General features: G+C 40.1%; 1 protein-coding gene across 7 annotated transcripts in view; it reads right to left on the reverse strand.

Annotated features, from left to right (window-relative positions):
• FRY (FRY microtubule binding protein) overlaps positions 1-24,183 on the reverse strand; it is a 578,133-nt gene that overhangs the window by 106,230 nt on the left and 447,720 nt on the right. For all 7 annotated transcript variants that reach the window (XM_089690883.1, XM_089690880.1, XM_089690882.1 and 4 more), the window contains 7 exons: positions 23,266-23,522; positions 20,342-20,488; positions 10,168-10,336; positions 7,801-7,891; positions 6,992-7,074; positions 5,077-5,227; positions 745-848 (listed from right to left, as the gene is read on the reverse strand). In XM_089690883.1, the coding sequence (XP_089547009.1) occupies positions 745-848; positions 5,077-5,227; positions 6,992-7,074; positions 7,801-7,891; positions 10,168-10,336; positions 20,342-20,488; positions 23,266-23,522 (1,002 nt within the window). The remainder of the gene's footprint in view (positions 1-744; positions 849-5,076; positions 5,228-6,991; positions 7,075-7,800; positions 7,892-10,167; positions 10,337-20,341; positions 20,489-23,265; positions 23,523-24,183) is intronic.

The following is a 24,183-nucleotide window of genomic DNA, read 5'->3' on the forward strand; positions in this document are numbered from 1 at the left end:
TTTCATTTTTACAATTAAAATCTGTGCCTCATTTATTTTGTGTTCTAATAATCATTTTCTAATCATATAGCATTTAAAACACACAATTCTGCTTTGAATAGTTCAGTTATCAGAGTGCCTGCATGTACTGTTTTTGTTGCCCAACTACAGCCAAATTAAAGCATTTAGGCCTCATGCACACAGGGCATTTTTGTAGCCACTTTTAGGGGCGTCGGGCGGTTTCTTACTACTTCCAAACGCTCCTCCATGTTATCCTATGTGTCCATGCAAACATAGATTTTTAAAAGCATTTAGTGGTAGGGGAATTTACCAGCAGAAAAAAAAAAATCCAGGGCCAGTGTGTCCAGTAAAAGCAGCGTTTTGGCAGAAAAAATGATTGACGCTAGGCACGTTTAGTGCTTGAGTGTTAATTAATTTCAATGGCCAGAATAAATTATTATCGTGGCCAATTAAATGAATTAATGCCCACGCGCTTGACACCTCTAAACGCTTGTAAAACGCCTACAAGTGTCAGGCATTTCTTCTGCCAGAACGCTGCTGCCAGCATTTTTAAAACATCCTGTGTACATGAGGCCTTATTCTCTAAAGATTATATTCTACTGCAGAATTGAAATGGACTGAGAAACAAAGACAATTTTTATTTTAGACACTGTCATAAATGAGGACGTATTTCTGCTGAAAATTAGCTGTGTAAGGGTGGAAGAGACTTTCATGCTAAAAGATATGTAGATAGAAGGTACTTGCCCAAGAAGAGAGCATGGAGCAGCAGAGGAAGGTGCAGGGCCCAGTCTTCTCTCACACTATGATCCACCACCATCTCCGTCATGAAAATGACAGCAATATTGCACCTGCACAGGTAAAACAAGAGAGCTCAGCCAACCACTGTAAGATGATGATGTCCTATTACACTCTTCAGCATCCTGTCTGTGAAACTGCCATCAATACTTTGTACAGTAACTATATACCATGGCTGACTGTATTTGGGAAACACAGTGATGGCTGGTATTTAACTGCAAAATACATAGAACTAAAACTAATGTATAACGCATTACTAAACACAAAGAGGTATGAACATTGTATATTTTTTATTTTCAATTAAACCTGCCAGTAGAGGAATACATACATGTACTATGCTGATTTCCTTGTGAAAATACTAGTTGCCTGTGTGTCATTCTGGTTCTCTGACTTCGGGTCTTACCCAGAAAAGGCAGGAAGATCCAGAATTTTGATTTCACTTGATGAATATGTATTTTAGGTCAGTGTCTTAAGGTTTGAGTCCAGAGGATCAACATGACAAAAAATAGCATTTTCAAATGGAGACCAACAATGGAAGCCCATGTAGTTTCCTTTACTAAACTCCAGGAAGCGCTATTCACCTCTACATTATTCAGAAATTTTAGAATGGACACATGTCAAAGAGAAAAACAAAGATTGTTTTAAACAGCCTTAACCTCAAACATTGGTAAAAGTACATCATATGCTGCTCCCAAGACCTGAATCAGGACTTCTCCAGAGCTTCCCCCATCCTCTGGAACTCTCTACCCCAATTTATCAGACTATCGCCTACTCTGCTCACTTTTAGGGGATCTGTGAAAACCTCTCTCTTCAGGGAAGCCTATCCTGCCATCAGCTAATAATGGAATCATCTACTCTTCCTACCAGTCCATCCCCCACAGTTACTACCTTTTGTACCACTAGCCCCTCCCTCCTAGATTGTAAACTCCAAGGAGCAGGGCCCTCAAATCCCTCTTGTATTGAACTGTATTGTTACTGTATTATCTCTCGTTATATTGTAAAGCGCTGAGCAAACTGTTGGCGCTATATAAATCCTGTATAATAATAATAATATCCAGCGATAAACACCAGCAGGAGCTCTTCCTATATCCCACGGACTACATAGATCAAGACCAGTCACTAGTACAAGCAGAGATTAATCTCCCCAGTGTGGACAGAGAAACATGATACCCCTTTCCCTACAATATCCACAACATAAATAAAAAATAAAGTTTTTAGCTTTAGAATTTGGTGAAGAAAATGTTAAAATTCAGTTAGCCAAATAAAGTATGAAATAAAAGGTGACAACACTAATCAACATCTGAGTGTCAATGGCTGTACACTGCATAACCACAAAGTTAGATGAGTGTCTGTTCTCACTTTTAATAAATATTGTATTATTAACTTATATTACGTAGTCCCCCAAAGGTCAGAATTTTTTTCTAGACCTGATCAAAAACATGTACTGTGAGGGCCAAGGAGGCACACTTATAAATGGTAATACATTTGCAGCTAAACTGAGGAAAATAAACCTGTGTTTTTTCTTTAAAGCAACCCTGTCAGGGTAGGGAAAAAAACAGGAAGGTGCCCTGCAGGAGAAGAGCTCTTTTACTTATGTGTCCGGAGGCTCATGTTCTCTATCTCTGAAGCCTCTGTCTCTTGGGCATTGGATGCCTCTGTCCCATGCATCAGTTCTATCCTCCAAGCCCTTCATCACTGTAGCTTGCATTCTTGACATATTGGGCATAAAAGTATAACTATATGCAAAACTTTTTATTTTTTCATTTTGGATAGAGTAAGGGAGGGTTATAACCCTGTCAGATTTTTTTCTTGCCTTCTGTGTCCCATAGGGGAGATTTCTCTTCACTTTCTAACCCATAGCCAAACAGGAAGTGAAAGTAAATCCCTGAAAATGAAAGGAACCCTTAAGGGCCCCCCCGGGTCACCAGAATTAGTGTTCCAATTGGATTCTACTCTAATACTTTTCTGGGGACAACCCAAAATTTTGGATTTTCATTTACTTTCAGCTTCAATGATAATGGTAAACAGGACAAATAAAAAGGCTGAATCTCCATAACAGGAGCAGAAGTAGAAATAAAAACAGGTGTTCTAATTCCTTTCCACTCCAAAAGTTTAAAAAAGTTTTGCTTTTAGTTGTACTTTAATATGAGTTTTGATCTTTGTAATAATTTCTATGGGTTGTAACGGTGACAATGCCATGAATGGCAGTTGTTCTGCCATGTCCAGTGCCGACACGGCTCAGAGTGTACTCTAGAGGAGGAACTCAATACCAGCATCAGTGTCTCTACATCTCTTCCTTCATTTACAGAGGTAAACTTACATAATAGAACCACATGTCATTCCTACTAAATCTTTTATGGAACAAATCAAATTTAAATTAGTTCCCAGTGTCATTTGACCACATTGCGCTATATCAACTAAAACCTCTTCAGGGTCTTCTTCTCCTAGAAACCTGAAGAAGGCCAGCTAGATCATGTGATATGACTGTTGAAAATTATTATGTGGTATTTCACAATATATTTTTATAAAAGAGTTTATATGCTTGGAGGGGAGGTCTCTAAGAAATCTCTTTATCTTGACAACTACCTAACACCAGCCATACATCAGGGAAAATTAGATAGTCTGGTGCAGACAATCAGCACCAGTCACTGTGTACATTATTGGTGTAATAAGAGAAGCACCTGTGTTCTGACACGCACACCAGTCATGCAGAACAGAACTTACATGTCTGTTTCTATTTCCTAATGTCTGTTTTCAACACTAGCATGGAAAATAATTCAAAAAATGTCAGCACTGATAACAGTGTGGAATGAGCTCACTCACATGATCTTAAGTCTGCACGCACAAAAAACCTACAGAGCGTGCTTACCGCTGCTTCACATTTCTTCCTAAGTCTGCCACCTGCATTCCTTGATATACAGCTTCACGCATAGATTTATGCAGTGATATGGGTTTTCTGCTTTCACTTCATAAATATCCAGTCCCATTTGAGCCTCTTGATAATTTCCCTCAGTACAAAAATCTTTCAGCTTCAAAAACCTGGTGACAGTAGCATAGGTGAAAAGTAAACAGTGTTCCACATGCTCTAACCTCCAATCTTATACTTACCCTTAACCATTCTCATCATAACCCTACAACTTAAAGAGTTTCTAAAGGCAGATGGTTCTTTACCTTAATGTATTCTATGCATTAAGGTAAAAAAACCTTCTGGGTGCAGCTCCCCCCACCCTAGTCCTCCCTTATACTTACCTGAGCCCCATCTCGATCCAACAATGTGCATGAGAGCATCAGCTCTCCCGGGTGTCTCTCCGCATTAGCTCACACGGCAGCGGGAGCCACTGGGTTATGCTGCTGTTAATCACAGCCAGTGGGCCAATGAGGAGTGCAGATGCAGGGAAGAGCCCCTCTCGAGCCTGCTCAAGTGCCCCCATAGCAAGAGGCTTGCTATTGGGTGCACGCAGTAGGGGGGAGGAGCCAGGACCAATAACGGGGACCCAAGATGAATAGAAATAACAAATATGTTATACATACCTGTTCTATGCAATGGTTTTGCACAGAGCAGGCAAGTATGACATGTTTGTTTATTTTTTTTAACTACAACCTTTACTTTAAGGCTGAACTCTGGGATTGAAACAAAACTACTCTTGCGCACTCTTTTATGTAGTTTCCTTGAGAATTTTCCCTCTATTCTTCCTGGTCTCACAAGGAGATCCTTCACTGATTTGTTCAATATGTAGCAGAATATGGCCCATGGGGTGACAGGGACAACTACATCACAAGCCAGAGAATGAAAAGAGAGTTCTAGAGTAACAAACTTTATTAAGAAGGAGAATACCTGGTACGTATATTTATGGTTTAATTAACCAAACAATGTATATATTTAAAAGTAGTAAACTGAACACCTAAACTTGCCAGACCAGGACCAACAATCTTAGCTACAAGGGCTGGCCTGTTTTCTCAACTATCTTGGGTTGACGTGCTCTCCTTTAGTCTATAAACGTGCAGGAGTCTGGTAAAAATGCACCTGCATGAAAATATATTCCAAAATTTCTATTTTTTGGTTACAAGTGTGCAAAACGTATAAGGGACAAAAACATGTAAAAATACTATTTTAGTACCAAATGCCATATAATCCATATAACACAACAGTTCACAGTAACAGTCCAGGCAATGCATCACAGAGTGGACATAGGTGAGTACCTATTTAGACAAAGAAACATTAAACTTTATTTTAAACATAACAGTGTGGAAAGTTGACACAATCATGCTGCTCCTCTTTACCTATGAAGTGGTCCCCGTGGGGTTATAGTTTCAGGCAGGTAGTCTACCAATGGCGCCCAGCATCCTCCATTGCAGGGCATGGGCAGCGGTTGTGGCTGATTGCTTTCCACTATGTTTAAAAGCCAGCTGATGTAAGGAGACACTGGATCATCTACAAAAGAGGAAGATGCGTGTTAGTCCAAGTTCATAAAGGCAGACACAGGGTTGAACAATACCAGTTTATAAAAGCACAGGAAAAGCTAAACAATTCAAGAGCAAAGTAGTCAAAGTGCCTTAAAAATTACAGCTGGTGCCTAACTTTTGAGCCTTTCTATTGCAGTTAGTAAAAACTCCCATTTTCTTGGCTTCATGTTGTCATTGGTAGTCTTAATGACACTAGACATTAATGAGTGGCATGGGTCTATAACCACACCTACCAAAGCTGTCTCTCACAGAAATGGCGATTGTTTTAGGAGAAGTGTTGGAGTCAAAAGAAAAACAAACATGCATACTAACCTTTATGACTGCAGAATTAGCCTGATACTACAGTTGTCCCCCACCACCTCTAAGCCCGACAACTGAGCGATTAAGTGACCGCTAATTGCTCAGTTCTCAGTCTGCTCTGATAGTCACCGCTCTCTGCTCTGCCCCTCTAGAGGTCATTGGAGCATCAGGCTGAAGGGGTGAGAGCACCTAGCTCAGGCTCTCAGCGGTGCTGAGAGGCTGATCCGGCTGCCGAACAGGCAAATGGGTAGAAAATGACATTATTGTGGGGCTCCTTCCAGAGCCTGGAGCAGCTCTGTGACTTTAGCTGAAGGCATGCTTTAGATTCAGCTGGGGCGGTAACAAGCTCTGAGTCTAACTGGATGAGCTCAAGCGCTTTATTTTGTCTGTGCGTATGCTCTTTATCTGTAATAGATTATCGCAATGGATTTCTAACATGAACATGTTAAAGTTAAGTTTTACATGAGGGTGATCTGATGTTTTCAGTTACATAATGATCTAAGAAGCTTCACACAATACATTGTGTAAATATTCACATACATTATCCATTTGAATCCAAAGTTATTATATAAAGATTCTCAGTTCATGTAAGAAATTAGCCAAAAATTGCTGAATCATATAATATTTCTCAAGAAAGCATAACAGATTAATTCACAGTGCAGAATTAATAAAAACTGATTTCAATAGCTTTGAAAAACCATGCATATAACCAGGCCCAGACTCTGTAAGGCATCTAACCATACTTCTGCCTCTATTGCTGCTTTTTCCAGTGCACATACATGTACACATAATATGATGCCTGATTACCCAAAGGACAGCAATGATTACAGGGTTTTTTTCTAAGTTGAAGAAATTTAAGCGAAGGAAATTGCAGCAGACGGTGCAATCAACACCCTAGCTAAGAAATCAGGAATGCTACGAAAGTAGGAAATCTAATTAGGAACAACCACCATTTATGGTTAGGACAATCAGATTATGTCCTTTCAAATTGTTTTTATAGCACAAAACTGCTAAAAAAATAATAAATAATAGGCATTGCTTAGGACCCCAAAGAAGCAAACCCGATCAGTCCAAATAATTTTACCAGGAAATGCTTTGAGTAAGATTTGTATATGTATACTTTCTTCATACATAAAATGTAATGTAAAATATGACAAATGGCATGACTGGAATGACTTTCCTAAACAATCTATCATACTCTGTGGCATTGTTATGAATTTTAGTGTTAGTACAGGTGCATAGGTCTTGGTGCAAAGGCAATACTGCATAACCAGATTACATCAGTGTAGTGTATATAGGAAGGTGATTTCTGTCTAATATGTAATATTGGACACTGAAAATGTATTTTTGTTTTAGTAAATTGAGGTTACTAAATAGCATTTAACATGTCTAGTACAAGCAGAAAGAAGAAAATCAGAAAAATAAATCTTACTTTTATCATCATCATAGGATCCTCCAGAGCTGTTACTGTACCTGGATTCTAGTCTTGTATGTGCTCTGATAACAATGCCAAACCTTACAACAAAACACAATAGTATGGTTTATTAAAAAAAATATATTATGGATTTTCCCTAGCAATATTTAGAAAACAAAATGATAAATGTTTTCATACAGCCTGTGCTCATTCCTAGTGGAGCAGTGTAGTATCTTTTATCTATTTTATACATTAAATAGTATAGACCTCAATTATGAAAACGGTATACTAGTAGTCTTTGTAGTCATATTATCACATTCCAGGCCCCTGTAGAAAATACAACTGGCAAGCATCTGCCTACTATGACTTGCTAGTGGCAGATTAGAAATCTTTATGCTACCGCAGGTCCACTTTAGTCAATTTAGCAGACTTTATTAACTTTTACTTTTGTGTATAAACTGTTTGGTGCTCTGTGCTTCATATCTGATAAAAGACTGTAGATTTAGACTGAAACATCATTCAGCAACACTGAAAAATATGTAACTCTGTAAACACTCATGATTCCTGCTTGGTCTGATTCTTAAAAACATAAATCTTAAGCAATAATATTGCACAAAAACAGTAACAAATACAAGTAAATAATATAACTGTAGCAGAAAATGAGTACAAAAGTAAAACTCATGCGGCTTGCTGTCTACCACACTTTACGGTTCATTTTCACACTACGATCGAACCCAGCTGGATCTAGCACATAATTTACAACCATCTTTAAAAGAAAACTTGCGGAAAAGAAGAATGGTACAGTTCATATGATACTGGTTACTCACCTCTCATCTGCGTCTTTGGCTTGTCTGCTGTCATCCAAATCAGGAAAGCCATCCTGACCAGCAACCACTGTGTTGCTACTTGAGGTGGTACCTGGTAGACAGAGTAAAAAATATCAATAATAGCACAAGGTCAAACCTTCAAAGCAAAAAACAGTTTCCATTAAGTTTCAGGTTTCTTTAAAATTTGCAAACTGTATGTTATTTTTTGACACAGAAGCAAAAGCTGCCTGTTTTTGGAATGGTTGCCTATCTATAAGTAGAGGTAATCATAAGCCTGCACTCACACCTGAGCAGACCGTATTCCTGGCAATTCTGAGGAGTATTACAGGCGTTTTTGCACATGTATCAAGCTTCAAGAGGTTGTTTCCTGGGCTGGGCAAATGCAATTGTCATGCATTTATAGAAGCTCCCATTGAAGTCTACGGGACCAAAAATGCTTGAATATGCTACAAAGAAACCCAACACGTGTACTTTTTTGAAAGTAGATTATACAGCAATGTACAACATGAACAGAGACAATTAGAAAGAATGAGATTCCGTGTAGTAAGGCATAGTCAGGGCTAGGGAAACAAGCACAAAAATGCTCAAATGTTAATGGGGGCTAAAAAGCTTTAATGACAACTTGAATCAGGAGGTAGCTGTCAATAACCTGAATTTGATTTATATCTCCAAGTATACATGGAGATAAAAAGTACCTTTCTCATGAGAAAAATACAATACATAGTATTTTTAACACCTTAAGTTAGCTTATACAGAGTGTGTCAAACTTTAAACACTTCAACCTTTTCACATTTAAGCAACGGCTAACACAGTACAAGACTCAACTTCACTACAGACTCCATTACTGGTTAAATAAAAGGAAAAGCTATAGCAATCTAAAGAAAAGATGAAGGCCCTTTCAGTTTAATTTCAAAGACTGGCAGAGTGATGAATCAGGTTCTGCTCTGCCTTCTGCTGCTTCAATGTCCAGTCAGCAAGCTCAGGGTAAGTTCTCTATCAATTGTACTGTTACTGCACTGGAGGTCGAGGACCTGTTTGTACGCTTTGGCTGAGCTATCTAGATCAAAATTTGGCAGCACGGAATTACAAATCCTTTGGTAGGTAAACCAGTGCCCCTGTATGTATTTCAAGTGCGTGTTTAGCCGCTTGCATGGGGTTCAGATTTAAGTTGCATTTTTAACTCATTAATCTACGGATTACTGTTTTTTATGCTCTGGGGACGTAGAGGAGACACAACCAAACACTTCACTGAGAAGGATTTCATTTAGGCCCCATGCTACTTGAAGTGAAAGAACACCATGAAGGACACTTTGAAGTGAAGTATCACATTGGGGTGAGGGGACTGTAGAAGCACAAAGCTTCAGCAAAATATTCTGAAACTATTCCATCATCTTACTATCCAAAAGCAACAATGTCATTAAAAAGAACCCTTGACGAATCGGATGTTTCAATGTTGGATGGAGTGTGGCAGGGCATAATATCCCAACTTTTCTTCACTGCTGTCCAGCAATGTGCCAAAAAAGCCCTCCCTCATTCACAGAATGGCTATGACAGGCCATGATTGTCTTTTAAAATGGTACACTGCATGGTGTAAGTAAATTCTCCATTTTAGCATTTTTACTTGCACCAGATTGGATGGTGGAAGTCAGCAGAGCTTTACTATATTCACTAAGCTCTGAAGCATTTGCAAAGTGCACAGTCTGTTTGCCTTTAGTAAACCAACCCCAAAATGTTTTTAGCACTGTTCTACCTGTAGATTATCAGTAGAAATATATGAGAACTAGTCACCTGGGTCAGTGAAAAAAGTAGACTGGCTGAAAAGTGTCCCGTTACAGGCAGGCTCAGGGTGCACACCCCATGGGAGTTCTCAACAGTCTTAAGGACCTGGTGGGTAATCAAACCCTGCCTAAATCCAGCCAAAACAGAGAATATGTTCACTATATGTTGTTTCTATACTAGACAGCCTGATACTGATACCAATTCCGCTAACGACTGCTATATTTCCTTGTTTAATCTGTACAAGAAGTAGGTTCTCAGACTTATTAACTCCCACCTCAGATCTTCAAAAAAGAATGTAATTTAAACAGCTAAGTTACAAAATTCTGTGTCAGATTGCTGCTCTTTCTTGTTGAATTTCAATAAACTTGCTTAGAGGAAAGGAGACGAATTTCCCAGTACAAGAACCGCTAACCAGATCTTGACAAGAAGAAAATCCTTGAGGACAGAATTATTTTTCTCTGTTTGTAAAATCAAACTCTTTACTGCAGAATACTTCATAGTTGAAAGCTAAAAGCGCATGAAGGAGCAGAAAAAAGGGTTACATGTTTAAGGATCAGACTTTACACATCAAACACATTTCTTCTGTACCGGAGGGAGCAGCAGAGGCCTTATTGCTGGCAGTGAAGCGATAGAAGGGGGGGTTATCGCAATGTTGAACTATAGGGTTCACTGGATCAGTCTGCTGCAGCTCAAAGAGAAGTTCTTCCATTGTCTGGATGGTGTTATTTCTACACAAGTAGATTGCCACTTTTTTGATCTGTTGGAATAAAAAAAAATGTCTGTGAGAAAATTTTCTTCCTGAAACTTTTCATAATAAAATTATTATTTTTATTTTATATTTAGTTCTATTTTAGGTATTCTCATTTGATATACTGTACCTAAACCAACTTAGGAACTATTTTAAAAATTCAACCTTGAAAAGAAGTTTAACATTTATTACCAGTCCGGTAGGTGGTACCTCCGAACTTTACATTCTTGCATAGCTACCGTCACTAAAGAAACTGTAACATCTGAAACACATCCATGTGTTCAGTGTCTGGTCTGCTGCTGTGCACTCTGCTTCCTTTTGACAACTATTCTGCCACTACAGAGTCATTTCACAGCAGATGGCGGGTGGAACCACAACATCTAAAAAATACTAGAAAGTGATGCTGAAAATTACTCAGGGGCTGAAGCTCTAGAACAGTATGAAGACTGGAGTCACCACATGCCTGACTGGTAAGTATTATTGATCTTTTGCAGGGTGCAGTTTATTATTTTTTTTCAACACAGTTGCTTTATGGGCAGTGTAAGGGATTTAGTCAAATATACCTTTACATTTACAAACTGATTTTTATATTTATTAAATTATTTATTAAAGGTGTTTATGTAGCACTACCCCCTTAGGAGTCACTGAGTTTTTTTGGTCCCCCTATAGTCCTGCACAACCAGGTAACACGCATTTTTCTCAGACTTGCATTCTGGAGAAAATAAACAGTCCTTGAGCTTATTTTTTTTTTTAGTTTTTATTAGGGGTATTGAGCTTGGATGGGGTTGAGAGGTGTATGGGATGCCCAAGGGAAATGTAACTGAGGACAACTCCTGAATACCTATAAACAAGTCCAAAAATAGTGTGCAATTACTTGTGAGCCAATGGGAGGTCCTCACATATATATCTCTATATACAATATAATATAATAGATCGCCGGCTTCCTTGCTCACCCTCACTTGGTGTGCATCAAAAAACAAACAGTGAATTCATGTGATGCCGCGCTCTATCAATCATGCAACATCAGAAACATAAACTAATCTATAAAAACAGTTGTGCACCATATGTGTGTATATATATATCCCTTATATCGATCATTACAATGCATTAAATCTAGACACTATTATACAATAGGTTCTTTAGTTGATAATCTAGTTGACAATTTATAATAATTGTAACCACTTCAATATATGGTTACAATGTGTGTACCAGCATCCTACAAGTGGTTACAATTATTATAAACATTACACATTCTAAACTTGAGTTAGAATCCTTTAAGATGGAAGCGTTCATTAGGACCACAACAAAATGGCGCCGAAAGGGTATATATAGACTCTGTGCATGGTGATACGTAAAACTACATCCCCCAGAGGAAGCCACGAGTCCCTGTGGCGTAACGCATAGGGGAGGGGCAGTGACGTCACCACGCATCCACACTGAGACGCGGCGAGTATTGACAGTGTGCGCAGGCACACCAACGAGGCTGACCTCACCGCAGTCGGCGGTTTTATATACATATACAAAGCGCATCTTTGTCTTTTTACATGTGAGTGCATTACCAACGCACATTAAAGTCTTACACCCCAGATAAGACACTATGCATCTTCTCTTCTTTTACATATATTCCACTCGAGGAGGATGTGATCAAGTAGCCAGCTGAGGAAGGAAAGGATTCCGTTTATTACAATGACCTACGGTGCAGCTTCTATTGTACACCACATCTACCATATCTTAATTACCATAAAGGAGAGTATACTGAACTCAATGGTGTATTGCATTTATTGGGAGACATTCATATTGTATAAAGGATTTCTCCTATAAAGTTTAAGATCACCACCGGATTATCAACTAAAGAACCTATTGTATAATAGTGTCTAGATTTAATGCATTGTAATGATCGATATAAGGGATATATATATACACACACATATGGTGCACAACTGTTTTTATAGATTAGTTTATGTTTCTGATGTTGCATGATTGATAGAGCGCGGCATCACATGAATTCACCTACAAACAAGTCCCTATAGCAGATCTCTTTATGGAGAGCTCTCCAGCCTCTCCTGGTATACCACCCCAAATGAATCCTCTTCTCATCCAGCTCTACTGAAGGATTGCTTGAGCAAGGAGTCCCAGAATCTGTTGCTTTAAGTTCACAGTCCCAGATGGGGGCTAATCAGGTTTTCCAGCAGAATGACATCTCCCCTTATCTGGCCCAAGGGGTGTAGGAATACTCACTGTTCCTCGCCTGCAGACTTGTTAGGTTGGTGGCTCTACAGGTGGTCCTCTCTCTGGGGACTGGTGAGGTCAAGCCATACTCCTCTCCAAGTTTAACATGGAGGCAGGCCCCTCCCCAGTGGGCCTCTTCCCAGGCTCCTAAATCCCAGACTCTCACTCCATCTTCCACCCAAACTCTCCTGCTGCTGAGCAGGCTCAGTCATACTTAAGGGCTGTCCTGGCCCCATGCCAAGCCTCCTGCCTGGGGATTGGTCAGGATCCTTTAAGTATGCAGATCAGCCCCTCTTCACCCCCCACCCATTGCCTTCTAGATACTTCTCAAGACTCTAGAGCAGGGGGAGGTATCAGGGAACTAATCTGCAAAGCCATCAGAACTGGCCTAAGGTGACCTGGCTGACTTACACCCAGGCTGACTCATGCCCAGGTTGCTACTCAGCCTTCCTCACTGAAAAAAAACAAAAAACTAGCTGGCTACCTAGAAGGGTGCTACATTTATATTACAAAAAGGTCCGATACGAGGAGCATCTATAATGCTCAATTTGACAAGCATATTGGTTGTTCTTAAGAGACAGCTCAGCACTAATTACAAGCTTACTGGCAGCCTTTGAATGACTTGACTAAGCCAGCAGGTTCTATTTCTGCCAGAGAGGAGGAAGGGTGAATAACCCTTGTGTAAGACATTGTACTGTGTAATATTGGAAAATGGAAGTAGGTTTTGAGAATGTGCAAATGTAATACTCAGCTTGGAGCTCCAGATTTGTAAGTGGTAAATATGAAATATCCACATGAAATAATATTTTTACATTTCCCTGATTCAATAGTTATATACATATATTAAAATAATTATTTTTTCAGTACTAAACATAAGAAAATATATTAAAAACACTTCTAAGGTTCTGTTCTGCAATCACAGATACAGTTACAGAGGGATCTCTTTATTGTACAATCTAAATGTTTGCCAATTTGCCAGAACCTCACCATTGCTAAAAGAGGAACAAGAACTCCAAAATTCTCTAATAGAAAAGCAATGGCAACTGACTGTTGGGATCTATAGATAAGGAATTAGAGAGTTGATGTGTAGATATGTCAATTTTATGTTCTTCAACAGGACGGGTACACTTGGTTACACTTTTTATATGCAAGTTGTTTTGTTAGAATTATAGTTTGAGGTTTACCTTTATGCATTTAAGGATGCAATTCTGTAACCAGACTGTAGGTAACACTATAGTCTGTATATATGATATGTAAATGCTAGACAGGGTGTCGGCAACCCGCGGCTCCAGAGCCGCATGCGGCTCTTTTTCACCTTGGCTGCGGCTCCGGAGCACACTGCCCACCAGGTGACAGGCAATAGGGCAGCAATGGGCAAACTACGGCCCGCGGGCCGTATACGGCCTGGCGGACCTTTTAATCCGGCCCGCGGAGCTAGGCTCCCGCTCGGCTCCTCTCACAGTCCGCCCTGAAGACCGGTGTAGCATGAAAATCTGTCTCCTATGAGGATCTGTCCCCCTCGACGTATCTGCGCATGTGCCGGAGATCGCCGATCGACTGCTAATGCCTGAAACGTCGAGGGGGACAGATCCTCATAGGAGACAGATTTTCATGCTACACCGGAACGGCGCGGGAACACGGCGAGAGGAACGCGCGGAGCAAAGGTAAGTAAATTGACACAGTGGGGACTTGGGGACTTAATATGGGGGGTGAATTACTATAGGAGGGATGAATTACTATATGGGGGATGAATTACTATGGGGGATGAATTACTATGGGGGATGAATTACTATATGGGGGATGAATTACTATATGGGGGACGAATTACTATGGGGGACGAATTACTATATGGGGGATGAATTACTATATGGGGGATTAATTACTATGCTTACTATGGGGGAATATTACTATACTTACTATGGATGACCCATACACATCATTCATCTACTCTTGGTCCGGCCCCCGGGTCCAATATATGAACCCATTGCGGCCCTCAAGTCAAAAAGTTTGCCCACCCCTGCAATAGGGTCTTCTGTGTGCCGGGCGCCCGCTCCCCTCCCTCCTCTCGGGCGGCCACCCCAAAAGTCAGGACTCTGCAGCTAGCCCAGCAATGGGCAAATTACGGCCCGGCGGACCTTTTAATCCGGCCTGCGGAGCGTGGCAAACATTGGCTGTCAGGATGTAGGCGGGGCAGCGTGACGAACTCCTCTCACAGTCCGTCCTGAAGACCGGAACGGCGCGGGAACACGGCGAGAGGAACGCGCGGAGCGAAGGTAAGTGAATTGACACAATATGGGAAATGAATTACTATAGGGGGGATGAATTACTATATGGGGGATGAATTACTATGGGGGATGAATTACTATGGGGGATGAATTACTATGGGGGATGAATTACTATGTGGGGGATGAATTACTATGTGGGGGATGAATTACTATGTGGGGGATGAATTACTATGTGGGGGATGAATTACTATATGGGGACTGAATTACTATATGGGGAATGAATTACTATATGGGGGATGAATTACTATATGGGGGATGAATTACTATGGGGGATGAATTACTATATGGGGGATGAATTACTATATGGGGGATGAATTACTATATGGGGGATGAATTACTATATGGGGGATGTATTTTCAGTTTTAAAAATGTGGCTCTCAAAATAAATTTCAACCGTGGTTTTGGCGAGATTTGGCTCAGTTGAAAAAAAGGTTGCCCACCATTGACCTAAGGCTATGATTGTGATTATGACTATACACTGTGGCCCTGATTAACCCTTTGCTTACTGGGCCCTTAAACCCCCTTCATGACCAGAGCACTTTTTGCAATATATGCAGTGTCGGATTTGTTTTAAATGTTGCAATGGTTTTGCGGCTCCCAGTCTTTTTTTCCCTCTCGGAAACGGGTCCAAGTGGCTCTTTATGTCTTAAAGGTTGCAGACCCCTGTGCTAGACCTACAGTGAGAAACAGAAGTATTTGAACACCCTGCAATTTTGCAGTTTCTCCCACTTAGAAATCATGGAGGGGTCTGAAATTCACATTGTAGGTGCATTCCCACTCTGAGGGACAGAATTTTAAGAACAAATTCAGGAAATCACATTGTATGATTTTTAAAGAATTTATTTGTCTTGCACTGCTGAACATAAGTATTTGAACACCTGGGAAAATCAGTATTAATATTTGGTACAGAAGCCTTTGTTTGCAATTACAGAGGTCAAACGTTTCCTGTAGTTCTTGACCAGGTTTGCACACACTGCAACAGGGATTTTGGCCCAATCCTCCACACAGATCTCCTCTAGATCTGTCAGGTTTCGGGGCTGTCGCTGAGCAACACGGAGTTTCAGCTCCCTCCAAAGATGTTCTATTGGATTTAGGTCTGGAGACTGGCTAGGCCATTCCAGAAACTTGATATGATTCTTACGGAGCCACTCCTTGGTTATCCTGGCTGTGTGCTTCGGGTCTTTGTCATGTTGGAAGACCCAGCCACGATCCATCTTCAATGCTCTGACTGAGGGAAGGAGGTTGTTGCTCAAAATCTCACAATAAATGGCCCCATTCATCCTCTCCTTAATACAGTGCAGTCGTCTTGTCCCCTTCACAGAAAAGCAACCCCAAAGCATGATGTTATCACCACCATGCTTCACAGTAGGGATGGTGTTCTTGGGATGCAACTCATCCTTCTTTTTCCTCCAAACACGACAAGTGAAGTTTAGACCAAAAAGTTCTACTTTGGTCTCATCTGACCACATGACTTTCTCCCATGCCTCCTCTGGATCATCCAGATGGCCATTGGCAAACTTCAGACGGGCCTGGACATGTGATGACTTGAGCAGGGGAACCTTTGAAACCACAACGGCGTAGTGTTCTACCAACAGTGACCTTTGAAACTGTGGTTCTAGCTCTCTTCATGTCATTGACCAGCTCCTCCCTTGTAGTTCTGGGCGGATTCCTCACCTTTCTTATCATCAGTGATACCCCACGAGGTGAGATCTTGCATGGAGCCCCAGTCCGAGGGAGACTGACAGTCGTCTTTAACCTCTTCCATTTTCTAACAATTGCTTCAACAGTTGATCTACTTTCACCAAGCTGCTTGGCAATTGCCCCGTAGCCCTTTCCAGCCTTGTGGAGGTCCTCAATTTTGTCTCTGGTGTCTTTTGACAGCTCTATTGTCTTGCCCATGGTAGTAGTTGGCGTCTGACTGACTGTGGGGAGGACAGGTGTCTTTAAAGAGCTCAGACAGGTGCTACTAAGTTAGATTAATCAGTGGAGTAGAGGTGGACTTTTAAAAGGCACAGTAACAGGTCTTTGAGAGCCAGAATTCTTGCTGTTTCTTAGGTGTTCAAATACTTATGTTCAACAGTGCAAGACAAATAAATTCTTTAAAAATCATACAATGTGATTTCCTGAATTTCTTTTTAAAATTCTGTCTCTCAGAGTGGGAATGCACCTACAATGTGAATTTCAGACCCCTCCATGATTTCTAAGTGGGAGAACTTGCAAAATCGCAGGGTGTTCAAATACTTCTGTTCCTCACTGTATATCTCTACGCGCATTTTGACACAATGCTTGCTACGTCATAACTTATATCTTCAATACGTAGCAAAAACAAAAGAGATATACTTTTAAAAACACTTCTAATGGACATGTTGCCAAATAAAACATATCAAGGTGTTGAAGAATTAATTATTGCCGAATAAAGTGAAAATGTTACCAAAGTACAGCTGTGCTTTCTCTTTTATACAAGTGTCTCTCTTGACTACTAATTTTTCTTGCTTGTAGCCAAGCTGTCCAAAAGTGGTTCCCAATCGACAAGCATCCCATTAGTGTTTGGTGTCTGTGCCTCCATTGTCTATGGACTTTAGCTACTTTTTGGCTGAGACAGTCAATCCTTTAATGTCCTTCTATTTAATGGAGGGCACACAGTTCCTAATACCTACATTTAAAGCCTAACTCTATACACATATGTGGAGTGTTCACAAAGTGTAGTGCAGTGTTCAGCAGAGGTCAGCTTTCAGCAGGTTTGTTAGGCAGATTTATAAACACCGATTTCTAATTTGCTGCAACAAGTATACTGCAAACCACTGCTGGATTTTATTAACTTCTTGTAATGTACAGCCCTGAGCGAACTGTTGGCTCTATATAAATACTGTATAATAATAATAACAACTACTTGCCGACCACCCTATTGCAGTGTTACTGCTACAGGGCGTTCACTCTGCACAGAATCATATATATATATATATATATATATATATATATATATATATATATATATATATATATATATATATATATACACACACATATACATACATACACACACACACACATATATATATTTCTGCATTTCTGGGTAGGGCGCATGCCATCCTACCCATGCTATCATTGGCTCCTGTCGATGTCAATCACCGGGTCCCGGACAGCGATTCATGGCCGAGACTCAGCGATCAGTGGAGCAATTGACAGGAGAGAGATCTGAGTATAAAAACACAGATCTCTCTCCTGTCAGCAGGGGCATGCTGGTTTTTATCTCCCTGCTAAGCAGAAAGATAAAAACCAGCACATCCCTTGGTAAAACACAACAAATTACATACAGTGCATCCAGAAAGTATTCATAACACTTAACTTTTACCACATTTTGTTATGTTACAGCCTTATTCCAAAATGGATTCAATTCATTTGTTTCCGCAATATTCTATAAACAATACCCCATAATGACATTGTGAAAGAAGTTTGTTTTTAAATCTTTGCAATTTATTAAAAATAAAAAACGAAAAAGGAAAAAAAAAAACACATGTACATAAGTATTCGCAGCCATTTTCAGATCTCTCCAGAGATGTTCAATTGGGTTCCAGTCTGGGTTCTGGTTGGGCCACTCGAGGACATTCACAAAGTTGGCCCATAGCCACTCCTTTGTTATGTGGGCTGTGTGCTTATGGTTGTTGTCCTGTTGACAGATGAACATTCACCCCAGTCCAAGGTCCAGAGTGCTCTGGGACAGGTTTTTATCAAGGATGTCTCACATTGCTGCATTCATCTTTCTTTCAATCCTGACTAATCTTCCAGTTCCTGCCGCTAAAAAACATCCCCACAGCATGATGCTGCCACCACCATGCTTCACTGTAGGGATGGTATTGGCCAGGTGGTGAGCGGTGCCTGGTTTCCTCCAGACATGACGCTTGTCATTCAGGCCAAAGAGTTCAATCTTTGTTTCATCAGACCAGAGAGTTTTGTTTCTCATGGTCTGAGAGTCCCTCAGGTGCCTTTTGGTAAACTCCAGGCGTGCTGCCATTTACCTTTTACTGAGTGGCTTCCATCTGGCCACTCTACCATACAGGCCTGATTGGTGGAGTGCTGCAGAGATGGTTGTTCTTCTGGAAGGTTCTCCTCTCTACACAGAGAAGCGCTGGAGCTTTCTCAGAGTGACCATCGGGTGCTTGGTTCCCTTTCTGGCTAAGGCCCTTCTCCCTAGATCGCTCATTTTGGCCGGGCGGCCCACTCTAGAAACATTCCTGGTGGTTCCAAACGTCTTCCATTTACGGATGATGGAGGCCACTGTGCTAATTGGGACCATCGATGCTGCAGAAATGTCTCTGTACCCTTCCCCAGATTTGTGCCTTGATACAATCCTGTGTCAGAGGTCTACGGGTAATTCCTTGGACTTCATGGCTTGAATTGTGCTCTGACATGCACTGTTAACTGTGGGACCTTATATAGACAGGTTTATGCCTTTCCTAATCATGTCCAATCAACTGAATTTCCCACAAGTGGACTCCAATCAAGTTGTGGAAACATCTCAAGGATGATCAGTGGGAACAGGATGCACCAGAGCTCAATTTTGAGTGTCATGGCAAAGACTGTGAATACTTATTTACAAGTGTTTTTTTTTTGTTTTTTTATTTTTAATAACTTGAAAAGACTTCAAAACAAACTACTTTCACGTTGTCATTATGGGGTGTTGTTTGTAGAATGTTGAGGAAAAAAATCAATTTAATCCATTTTGTAATAAGGCTGTAACATAACAAAATGTGGCAAAAGTTAAGTGCTGTGAATATTTTCTGGATGCACTGTAGTTAAATCAATCCCTAACACACAGTTAACCCTTTGATCGACCCAGATGTTAGTCCTTTCTGCCTAGTGTCATTAGTACAGTGTCAGTGCTTTTTATTATCACTGATCACTGTATTAGTGTCACTGGAGATGTCAGTGGCAGTTAGTTCCCACCCAGTGTCAGAATGCCCACCGTACTATTGCAGTCCCGCTATAAGTCACTGATTGCCGCCTTTACTAGTATTTAAAAAAAAATCCAGTATATATACCATTGTTTGTAGATGCTATAATTTTCACGCAAACCAATTAATATACACTTATTGGGATTTTTTTTACCAAAGATGTAGCAGAATTTTTTTTATTATTATTATTATTGCATATGTTTTATAGCAAGAAGTAAAAAAATATATATTTTTAATAATTTTCAGGTTTTTTTTCATTTACAGCACAAAAAAAATCCAGTGATGATCAAATACCACCAAAAGAGAGCTCTATTTGTGTGAAAAAAATATATACATTTAATTTGTGTATGGTGTTGCATGACCGCGCAATTGCCAGTATAAGTAGTGCAGCGCCGTATAGCAAAAAATGGGATAGTCATGAAAGGGGTAAATCTTCCGGAGGGCAAGTGGTTAATGTATGTTTGTGTGTGTAAAAGATTTTATTACCTGTGGAGATCAGGTATGGAATAACAACACATAAACAAGTAAAGGAATGTTTGGAATCTTACATAAGGCAGTAGAGTAGTATCGCTGCTGACCCCGCAGAGGCTAAAAAGAAATTGCAATGTTATCCGAAGGTTGTTGCTCCACTTTTCATTATTGGCCAAAGCATTCCAAGCATTTTCCACCTCCTGGCCAGGCACCTCATCTCCATACTGCACAACAAACAGAGAAAAATAAAAGAATAGTAGGTGCACTAAAAACAAGTGATGGCTATTATATGTACAGGACCACTCTTCATTCACAAAGATATTCTGAATATTAATATGTATTCATGTACACGGACACACTGCAGTTCTCCAATTGTTGAAGAACTTTCTGGGATGTTCATCTACAACTAGAAGAATGCAAATTGATCAGTTCTTCTTCAGAAGCACAAAGTGCTTAATGTGTAAGACCTGTGTAATCAATGTTGATTTTAATGCATAGAATAGTATAGTATTACATTTCTCTTAGCATTCATCGAGGGATATGGTATCACATCTGTGGGATGTGCTGTGTCTGTAAGAAATTGGACACAAAAATAAAAAAAAAAAAAGTTGGGGCTTGTGCCCTGATAAGTATGTCCATGCACTTTTTAATAAAAAATGGTTTGGGGATCTATGCTCATGCCTTATCCTACAAACCTCATCGTGAACACCTATGTATTCCCAGTTATTCTACATTCTCTGGAAGCAGCCAGCTGGTTTAATCTCCTTATATTTGCTCACTATTTTATGTATTGTCACATAAGATGAATTTGCTCAATGCTATATTGACTTTTCGATTGTGTTTGTACATGAATAACTAATTTTCACTAAAAAAAGGATCGGATTAGAAAAAAGTATAACCATACACTAGCAGTTAGTACATAATATTTTATTTCACTAGTTCTTTTGGCCTGGGTTCTTAAAGTGTTACTAAACCCACAACAGTAAAATCAGTCTGTATATGCAGTAAAACATGCTTGTTATACTCATTGTCCAACCTAAGAGGTTAATCCTCCACATTGTGTAAAGCTGCTGTTTGATCCGTACTTCTCTGATCCTCCCCTTCTTCCAGAGTTTCCAATCCATCTTCTGATAGTAAAGAGCCCTATGATAAACTCTGCACATTTACAGTTTGGTGTGTATTGCTGGAGAGTTTTCTTCTTTTTTTTGGGGAGGGTGCATGTGATCGGCACAGGGCCAATCAGCACTGTCTAGACAGGTGGTCAGGGGTCATGCAACCTCATAGGACAGTCAGAGGAGAATGAAAACTCCTCCTACAAGATGAATCGGTGCTCTGCTGGACACTGATAGAAATCACAAGACTATTGTATACTGCTGATGAGAAAAGAGATTTAGCAGTTTATATTTCGGAAAATAATTGCATTTCCATGTTCTGTGTACTGTGGGAGACCGGATATAGTAAATGCAGGGTCCTGGTTTTAGTAACACTTTAGTATCACTGACCAAGTGAATAGGAGTTCAGACTTTTCACTTGGCTGCATGTGCTGGGTCAGTGATTCATTGGGTAGTGAAGTCAGTATCACATTTCCAGGACCTGACAGAACAAGTATGCAATGACAGCTCACCTATTTTTATGCTTGCAAGTGCCATTTAAGAATGCCATTAGTGAGACAAAGGCATGACATTGCTTTAATGTAGGATTTTCTCGAGATTTCTGTATCCCTCTATGTGGGAGACCAGATATAGTGAATGGAGGGTCCTGGGTTTAGTAACACTTTAAGTGACTCTAAACGATATGTTTATTCTCCAAAAATATTTTATACAGATACATTGAATAATAGCCATATAATCTATTCTTCTTGAAATAATGTATTATTATGTTTTTCTGCTTCCTTGTTATCCATAAGCTACTGATCCTCTCTTTTCCCTCTTCACGTTTGTTTGGAATGAACAGTATACGTTACCTGCAGTCATGTGCACTGTTCTATGCACACTACAAATCCCATAGTCCATAGTCCCTAGTCTTTCTGGGCAGCAAGCAAGAGCTGCGTTCCTACATGCAGAGGGACCATGAGCCACACAGAAAATCAGATCAGAGAAACACAAAAAGTAATCTGAAGATTTTGTGGCAGCTGAGAGCAATAGAAGGTACTTTTTTTGAGTTAATAATACATACTTGAATAAAATTCCCTTTTTTTCGTTAGTTCTCTTTTTGCTAGTTACTGTTTTAGCCCTCACTTTGTGCTGCATACTGTGGAAGATGAAGGTGCTACTTACAAAATAATTATTATACTTTAACAGTATATGCACCTTAGTTTTTGGTGCAGTGATGACACTACGTATATATGGAGATCTGTGATATCATAGTTCAAAAGTGTAACTTTTACAGGGAACTGGGGTCTGAGCACAAAAGTGAAATGATAAGTTTGTCTAGCTTTTAAAAACACCCACTTAAGCCGGCCACAGATGGATGGAATCTATGCCCATCTATCTATGGGCAGGCTGGCTGTACTGTTCCATCAATCAACTTCAGTACAACCGCCTGTTTGATTTTTTTACTACTGTCGGTGGCAATAGCAGCTAGTAGTAATTGTTGGGTTCTCTCAGCAGGGAGCAGGGAATGCTTTCCGCCAGGAGAACACAATAGCTCCATGGAAGGGATTTCCCCATCAACAATGATTGTGTTGACGGGGGAGTTGAGTGATTTTATTTCCTGCAAACGAAAATCGCATCATCTATGGCCTGCCAATGCATTACGCTCCAGGAGGAGTGGAAGACGTCAGGTGGACATTGCAAGCAAACTTAGGGTTGGTCATTTTGACTTCCGTAAATTATTTTTTCTTCTCAATGGTGTATTATACAGAAATGCTTTGATTGGTAAATTGCCAGAAAAATTGCATTCTGAAAATCACCTTATCTTCGCTTTAATAAAGTGCAATCTTCCTTTTTTATCAAAGAGTTTCAGTGAGCAGTAATCTACCAGCATATGCTTTGGCTATTACCTTTGCGGTCATGTACATGAGATTATTAAGCACTAGTGACGTGGCTTCTGGTGATCCCCATCCATTTCCTTTCAGTCCAATGGTGCTGGCCACTTCTCCATCCTCATCAGTGACTTCCTCCTCTGGGGTGCTGGGGCTGGAGTCTGGAAGGAGGAGTCTGCTATCCACCAGCTCTATGTTATGCAGCCATGGCAGCAGGTAGGTAAGCATGATCTGACGCCCATTCGGATGAGTCGTTGGGAATCTTTGACTCACTTCTGTTGGTACCAAGAAGCAAACATAAAATACACAATAACATATTGTTTATCATAACTAAGCTAATACAGAGGAATGAGATTTGGCAGAGTAAAACTAAGGTTGTTAACATATTCGGAAACAGCTTTATTGTTCTGTAGATTAGTCACGATTGTAACTTACATCCTGCAGACTGTTTAGCAGAGATTGGAAAATGACATAAACACTGGTTTAAAGTCTATGTAAATTCAAGCAATACCCTTTTCATATTCTCTCTTTGGTAATTTACATATACCATTCAAAACATTTTGTTATATCTGTTCAATACATGCAGAAAATACCAGTTGACCCTGCTAGAAAGCAAACTGTTAGACTGAAAAAAAAAACCTAATTTCTTATCCACACAAGCCTTGGATGGAGGAATCCTCCCCACTGTGTTATTGTATCCTGACAATGGGGATTCCTCCACTGTCAGAATACATTGATCAGTGCTGCAGCACATGGGCTGCAGCGCTGGTCGAAGGAAAATATTTTAATAAGCCAGTTCAAAAGAAGTCAATTATTAAACTGACTTCTCTGGAATGGGAATAGCTATAGTTATAGGTTTGATTCATCTATGGTCAGCTTCTGTTGTGGATATGAGCAGAAACATAGGTGTTCTGTAACACTTCTAATGTTTGAAAA

Source organism: Staurois parvus, unplaced genomic scaffold (genome assembly GCF_062004578.1).
Source record: "Staurois parvus isolate SC_StPar_1 unplaced genomic scaffold, SC_StPar_1.0 ptg000544l, whole genome shotgun sequence".
Taxonomy (NCBI): domain Eukaryota; kingdom Metazoa; phylum Chordata; class Amphibia; order Anura; family Ranidae; genus Staurois; species Staurois parvus.